This window comes from Salvelinus fontinalis, chromosome 28, assembly GCF_029448725.1.
Source record: "Salvelinus fontinalis isolate EN_2023a chromosome 28, ASM2944872v1, whole genome shotgun sequence".
Classification (NCBI taxonomy): domain Eukaryota; kingdom Metazoa; phylum Chordata; class Actinopteri; order Salmoniformes; family Salmonidae; genus Salvelinus; species Salvelinus fontinalis.
In genome coordinates, this window is record NC_074692.1 from 32425530 (window position 1) to 32433705 (window position 8176).

Here is an 8176-nt window from a genome sequence, read left to right on the forward strand (position 1 = left end):
CTCCTAACTACCAATATAAATTCTCCCTGTAAATTTACTTTGTTGTTACAACGCAACAAGCAGCCTGGTCTCAGAGAAAAACCTATAAAACCTCCAAGATGTACGATCAGTTTACATCATCCAATTCGTATGATATTGTACGACCAGGTAAGACGTATAATACTATACGTCCTCTAGTTCGTGTTATATTGTACGGCTGCTATTATATTCATAATGTAACCTAACGTAAGGTAATGGATTATACTAAATGGAGAGGCACAGATTTACATACCAAATCTTGGGAATTGCCCTGAAGCTAGATTGCACGCACACACACACACTCTCACACACACACACACACACACACACACACACACACACACACACACACACACACACACACACACGTGGGTGTGTGACTAAAAGTGAAACTTAATCGTGTCTATAAACACAGAGTAACAGAGAGGTTCTCATCACAGAGCAGCGATAGTCTTATCCCACAGCAGAGCTTAACATCAGGGGAAGACAGACAGAGGAAACCTTTACAGAGAATCACAAACAGACATCATCTACATTTCACACATTTCTCTTCTGTTCTCTGGAAGACATCTTCACTCAGTGTTAGTCCAGACACCTCCGTACAGCTCAGGTTATCAGTGACCTATCATGGGGTCTACCATGGACAGTGCCAAGATCCTCTTCTCTGTTCTGTTCCTCTACGTCTGCTACCAGGGTAAGTCCTCTGTGTTCCTGGACAGGTTGGTTACTTTATCATCATGGGATGCAAATATGTCTTTTTTATGCTGTTCATTACTGGAAGACAAGGTACACAGATAAACTAATACACACAGGCACACACACACACACACACACACACACACACACACACACACACACACACACACACACACACACACACACACACACACACACACACACACACACACACACACACACACACACACACACAGTGGAGTAAAGTACTTATGTAAAAATACTTTAAAGTATTACTTAAATCGTTTTTGGGGTATCTGTACTTTAATTTTGACAACTTTTATTTTTAATTCACTACATTCCTAAAGAAATAATGTACTTTTTACTCCATACATTTACCATGACACCCAAAAGTATCATTTTGAATGCTTAGCAGGACAGGAAAAAGATCCAATACACGTCCTTATTAAGAGAAACCCCATGCCCATCCCTACTGTCTCTGATCTGACAGACTCACTAAACACACGTCCTTATTAAGAGAAACCCCATGCTCATCCCTACTGTCTCTGATCTAAACACACATGCTTTGTTTGTAGACGATGTTGGAGTGTTCCCCTTGCTATCTGTACATTTAAAAAACAAGAAAATCGTGCCATTTGGTTTTCTTAATAAAAGGAATTTTAAAAGATTTATACTTTTACTTTTGAAACTTAAGTATATTTTAGCAATTACATTTATTTTTGATACTTAAGTATATTTAAAAACAAAATACTTTTATACTTTTACTCAAGTAGAATTTTACTGGGTGACTTTAACTTTTACTTGAGTCATTTTCTATTAAGGTATGTTTACTTTTACTCAAGTATGACAATTGGGTACTTTTTCCATCACTGCACACACACACACACATGCACGCACGCACACACGCACGCACACACACACACACACACACATACACACACAAACAAACACTAGAAAATGCTTCCATGGGGGAATCCCCAGGCAGACAGCATCCATCATTACCTAGTGTCATATTATTAACTAGTGTCACATCATAACTAGTGTCATATCATTAACTAGTGTCATATCATTAACTAGTGTCATATCATTAACTAGTGTCATATCATTAACTAGTGTCATATCATTAACTAGTGTCATATCATTAACTAGTGTCATATCATTAACTAGTGTCATATCATTAACTAGTGTCATATCATTAACTAGTGTCATATCATTAACTAGTGTCATATCATAACTAGTGTCATATCATTAACTAGTGTCATATCATTAACTAGTGTCATATCATTAACATATGATAAGCAATCTATCCCTCTGCTTCCTGTCTCTTTATCTCTCTCCCCTCTCTTTCCATTTTTATCCATTTCTCTCTCTCTCTCCCTCTATGTGTGTGTGTGTGTGTGTGTGCGTGTGTGTGTGTGCTGCACTTGACTCTAAGGCCCTTCCATAGAAACATCCACATTTGGGACTGAAATAGGAAGGATAAAACATTGGACAGTGTCAATGACCCTGTTTCCCACTAGTATACTACATCAATCCTGAGATACTCAAGCCATAACTAATCATGGTCACAGCGAAGGGAGTTTACATTTCAAATGTATGCTAAAACAATTCAAAACTAGTATTTCAGATTTCAGTTGTGAGATAGCCAAATCTCTCCCACAAGGACATACTGTAACGGCTTTTTCCTCCTCTTCATCCGAAGAGGAGGAGCAGGGATTCGACCAAAACGCAGCGTTTTGAAATTACATGATTTTAATGAACAAGACGAAAAAACACGAAACGAAAAACACTTGAATAATTAACAAAATAACAAAACGGCGTAGACAGACCTGGACATGGAACTTACATAAAACACGAAGAACTCACGAACAGGAACAGACTACACAAACCGAGACAGTCCCGTGTGGCGCGACAAACACTGACACAGGAGACAACCACCCACAAACAAACAGTGTGAAAACACCTACCTTAATATGACTCTCAATCAGAGGAAATGAAAACCACCTGCCTCTAATTGAGAGCCATATCAGGTCACCCTTATACAAACATAGAAACATATAACATAGACTACCCACCCAAACTCACGCCCTGACCGTCAAACACATACAAAATAACAGAAAACCGGTCAGGAACTTGACACATACTGTAATATGTGTGACATGTTCACCTCCGGTTCTCTCCCTCCTTTCTGTTTCCTGTTCCTCCCTCTGCCACACGTTGTTCTTTTGACTCAGTGTTCTGTGTCCTATCCCCCCATCTGTCTCCTATCCCCTTCGGTCTCCTATCTCCTAATCTGTCTCCTATCCCCTCATCTGTCTCCTATCCAACAATCTGTATATTTTCCCCCATCTGTCTCCTATCCCTCCATCGGTCTCCTATCCCAATTCTGTGTCCTATCCCTCATCTGTCTCCTATCGCCTAATCTGTCTCCTATCCCTCCATCTGTTTCCTTATTTCTCCATCACTAATTCTCTATAACTTCTCTCCTCTCTCAGGGACTCAGGGCCAGATGGTGATGGACTGCTGTCTGGAGGTCAATAAAAAAGAGATCCCACCACGCATTGTCACGGGTTACCAGCCTCAGGTTAGGGGTCAAGGCTGCTCCATTGACGCCATAGTGTGAGTATCCTATTGACTGAGAGACCGGAGGTTCAGGTATTCGCTTAAAGACTTAGGTCGCGTTCCAGGCTGACCACATTGAAGTCAACTGACAGGTTTCACAATGCCTGGACAAGTCTTTAACATATCAGCTAGACTCATCAGATGATACAGCAATCTGATATCAGTCAATGACATGGCATGTAACCACACAGAGCGACTGTAATGTGGTCGTCCTGGAATGCCACCAGTGTCCAATCCTAACTCTTCCTGGAGATCAGAGAGGATTTGGATTGGCCTAAAGCAGTGTGGCGAAAACTCCAATTGACAGTATGTTTGTATATAGATGACGGTATGGTTGTATATAGATGATGGTCTGTACTGATGTCGTGCTTGTATTGTGTTACAGCTTCAACACCAAAAAGGGACGTAAGCTGTGTGCCCCTACTGGCCCTGCCTGGGTTACTAACCTGATGAAACACATGGACAAGCTGATCAAGATGTGCCACGACACCAACTTCAAGGTATGCTGCTCTCACTTGTCACAATGTCTGCATTGGGCCGTACAGCATTTACAGTGATATGGCCTCTGCGGAAGTCAAGGAATTCATACCTCTTGCGCTTCACCGAGCAGCGCAGAACTGTTGTGAATGAAGTTGTCAAGGAAGTGGGTTTGTGTTTATACAGTACCTCCCGCCCCCACCTACTGTCAACCAATCGTGGTCAACGCGGAGCTTTTGGGAGCCTTCTGCATTATTGCAGAATTTGAGAGACGCACGGCGAAGGGGATTCAGAACTAAATTTGGCCTCTGTGCGCCTCCTGAAGCTGCGCAATTGCATCACGCCGTCTATAGGGAGCCTCTGACCACATATTCAGATCAAGTGTAAATGGTCTCTTAGACTCCATCATTTAGCAACATGTTACGTTACTCTTACGTTGTGTAATTGTCCTGAAGACTAAGGGCTGGATTTAATCCGTATCGTGGACGATCTGCCAAAATGCTTAAAAGTAATTTCTGATTGAGCCGACACATGCAAAGTTTACAGTGAACGCGGTCTCCGGACACGTTGTCTAGCGTTAACCAGGATCTTCCGCAATACTTCTGCGATTCGGATTAAATCCAGCTCAAACGTTCACAAACTCCAACTGATCTAACACTGTCTGTGTGTATCTGTGTGTTTGCAGGGTAAACACTGTAAGAAGATGAAGCCCAAGCATTCCTAAAGTCCTAATTGGACCCCCTCCTTCCACCCTCACCACCACCACTACCACCTCCACCCCCCCCCCTTCTCCTGGTCCATAGAACAATGAAAGGACATTCCAAGTGTGTGTGTGGGGGGGGGGGGGGTGACAATAAATAATGAATGGAAAAATGTGATTCCTCTTACCACTAGTGCACTTTTTCAGTTTCCTTCCATCTTCAGTTTTTACCCAGCATGCCATGTTGTTTCCTTCCGTCTTCAGTTTTTACTTATTGAGACCATGTTGTTTCTTCTGTCAGTTTTTACCCAGTAGACCATGTTGTTTCCTTCTGTCTTCAGTTTTTACCCAGTAGACCATGTTGTTTCTTCTGTCAGTTTTTACCCAGTAGACCATGTTGTTTCCTTCTGTCAGTTTTTACCCAGCATGCCATGTTGTTTCCTTCTGTCTTCAGTTTTTACCCAGTAGACCATGTTGTTTCTTCTGTCAGTTTTTACCCAGTAGACCATGTTTCTTCTGTCAGTTTTTACCCAGTAGACCATGTTTCTTCTGTCAGTTTTTACCCAGTAGACCATGTTGTTTCCGTCTGTCTTCAGTTTTTACCCAGTAGACCATGTTTCTTCTGTCAGTTTTTACCCAGTAGACCATGTTGTTTCCTTCTGTCAGTTTTTACCCAGTAGACCATGTTTCCTTCTGTCAGTTTTTACCCAGTAGACCATGTTTCTTCTGTCAGTTTTTACCCAGTAGACCATGTTTCCTTCTGTCAGTTTTTACCCAGTAGACCATGTTTCTTCTGTCAGTTTTTACCCAGTAGACCATGTTGTTTCCTTCTGTCAGTTTTTACCCAGTAGACCATGTTGTTTCCTTCCGTTTTCCGTTTTTACCCAGTAGACCATGTTGTTTCTTCTGTCTTCAGTTTATACCCAGCATGCCATGTTGTTTCTTCTGTCAGTTTTAACCCAGCATGCCATGTTGTTTCTCAGTGGCACATTCATGTACTAAATCTTTTTTTTTATGTAACAAAATTATAAATAACATTCCAGAAAGAGTAAATTAGCTTTGACCCCACATGGGAACCGTAAAGCTACAGTCTGGGATTTGAAAAGTAATTAAACTATTTTATTAACATGTATTTAATCAGGGGAGCCCCATTGAGACCAGGGACTCATTTTCAATGTTGCCTTTAGATCACAAAGCTATAACACTGTGTTTAGCTAGGTGATATGTGAAATACCTATCCAGGCATGGTAAGGTTTCAGCAACGCCTGGGCTGAGGAGAGTGCCCTATAGCTTTAAGGTCATAAGTCAGGGGTTAAAGGTCAGGGTTCAAACACCCATATTTAAATTAAACTCAGAGACAATCAAAAATGTGCTACCTTTTTGTGAAGTTTGCATTTAATAAATGAATATATATTTGTCATTGATCTTTGTAATAATGACTGTCAAATCAAGATTTTGAGTGAACTTGAATTCCTTTTTGAATTAAATGAGACCTTTAATGACTAAACTCAAAAAGGTAAAATATTGTAGTTAATTGATACCTTGCTATTGTCTATTTTGAAGGATACAAATGTGAGTACACATGAAACAGTGAGTAGATGAAATTAAAGGAACCGTAAAGTGACTGGTCCATTTATGGGTTTTACATTTATAAAATGTGTTGTGGTCCCTAGCTACTGTTATTGATGCAGGTTTAGTGTGCATCCTAATTGGCACACAATGGGCCCTATGGGTCCTGGTTAAAAGAAGTGCACTATTGAGTTTGAGTTTGTTTTTGATTCAGACATTGATTTGAGAGTCCAAATAGAAGTCCCCAGAACTAAAAAAAAATAAATCTTTATCTACACTTGTTAAAAATTGCTGCATATTTTTCTACGACTACGGGCTATTTCCATAAGCCTATTCCAACCCTATTCCACAAAGGCATTTGGGAGGGGGGGGGGGGTGTTCGTTATAGCAATAGAGAGAGAGAGAGCGAGAGTAAGCAAGAAAAATACATCTGAAATGAAAACTACAGTGAAAGCTAAAGCCTTACCAAAATAGAGGCCACAGCCAAACAAAAGAAGAAGTTCTAGCAAACAAGAGCAGAGCTCAGCCACCTTGTGATTAGAAATCTGTGAACTGAGAGAACTAAGAATACTGGAACACACACACTAAATGGGAACTGGGCCAAACTGTAGGAGTATTGCTTCATACCTCATTTTAACACAAACTTGAATTTACTGCACCGTTTTCCCCCATAGAAGCACATGTTTTTCCATAGAACTCCAGGCTATGACATCAGGGAGTTCACACACCTCTGGGAGAAATGAACCAAAATATGGTGTAGTACAATACTTAACACTGTCAGAATACACAGTTCATAGTATTTTTCTTTGGAGATGTGTTCTAACATCTTAAGGGGGTGGATGGGAAAACAGGCATGACTTCTTTTCCAGCAAAGAGGTTCACTCGTCCGGTTTTCCTTCTAGCATGTCATCTAGATTGACAATTTATTACAGACCATAAATGTTGATTACGTACCATCAATGACACACACACAATGAGAATTTTATCCTCTTGGGGAAGTTTTGGTTGCGGCTCTGTGCATATATATATAACGGAAGATTGTCCTCTGGTTTATAAAGAGGATAAATACAGGTAGGAAGTTCATTAGTTTACAACAATTGTTTACACCCGTTTGTGAGGCTCTGGGCCATTTTCCCAAAACTCTAAAAATCTTTGGCAAAAGCAAACAAACACTACATTCAAAACTGTTCGCTTTACAAAATGTTTTTTTTTGCATAAAAAAAAACAGCACACATCATCTGAATAGATCTGTCTACCAACCAACACACTGATGTGATCAACACAAAACACTATGACTAGATCTGTCTACCAACCAACACACTGATGTGATCAACACTATGAATAGATCTGTCTACCAGCCAACACACTGATGTGATCAACACTATGACTAGATCTGTCTACCAACCAACACACTGATGTGATCAACACAAAACACTATGACTAGATCTGTCTACCAACCAACACACTGATGTGATCAACACTATGAATAGATCTGTCTACCAGCCAACACACTGATGTGATCAACACTAAACACTATGACTAGATCTGTCTACCAACCAACACACTGATGTGATCAACACTATGACTAGATCTGTCTACCAACCAACACACTGATGTGATCAACACTATGAATAGATCTGTCTACCAGCCAACACACTGATGTGATCAACACTATGACTAGATCTGTCTACCAACCAACACACTGATGTGATCAACACAAAACACTTTGACTAGATCTGTCTACCAACCAACACACTGATGTGATCAACACTATGACTAGATCTGTCTACCAACCAACACACTGATGTGATCAACACTAAACACTATGACTAGATCTGTCTACCAACCAACACACTGATGTGATCAACACTATGAATAGATCTGTCTACCAGCCAACACACTGATGTGATCAACACTATGACTAGATCTGTCTACCAACCAACACACTGATGTGATCAACACAAAACACTATGACTAGATCTGTCTACCAACCAACACACTGATGTGATCAACACTAAACACTATGACTAGATCTGTCTACCAACCAACACACTGATGTGCTCAACACAAAACATTACTATGAATATCCCAGTT

At 40.5% G+C, this 8176-nt stretch overlaps 1 protein-coding gene across 1 annotated transcript; it reads left to right on the forward strand.

The window, feature by feature from the left end:
- The first annotated feature begins 436 nt into the window (after window positions 1–436).
- On the forward strand, window positions 437–6137 carry LOC129826602 (C-C motif chemokine 20-like). The gene is made up of 4 exons (XM_055887507.1): window positions 437–712; window positions 3210–3333; window positions 3722–3836; window positions 4499–6137. Exons 1-4 carry the CDS (start codon window positions 646–648, stop codon window positions 4535–4537), a joined length of 345 nt encoding a protein of 114 aa, XP_055743482.1. The 5' UTR covers window positions 437–645; the 3' UTR covers window positions 4538–6137.
- Window positions 6138–8176: the final 2039 nt, after the last annotated feature.

Coding starts and splice junctions, on each gene's coding strand:
- LOC129826602 (XM_055887507.1), top strand. CDS start 646: ATGGGGTCTACCATGGACAGTGCCAAGATCCTCTTCTCTGTTCTGTTC. Junction 713..3,209: donor CCTCTACGTCTGCTACCAGG/GTAAGTCCTCTG, acceptor CTCCTCTCTCAG/GGACTCAGGGCCAGATGGTG. Junction 3,334..3,721: donor TGCTCCATTGACGCCATAGT/GTGAGTATCCTA, acceptor ATTGTGTTACAG/CTTCAACACCAAAAAGGGAC.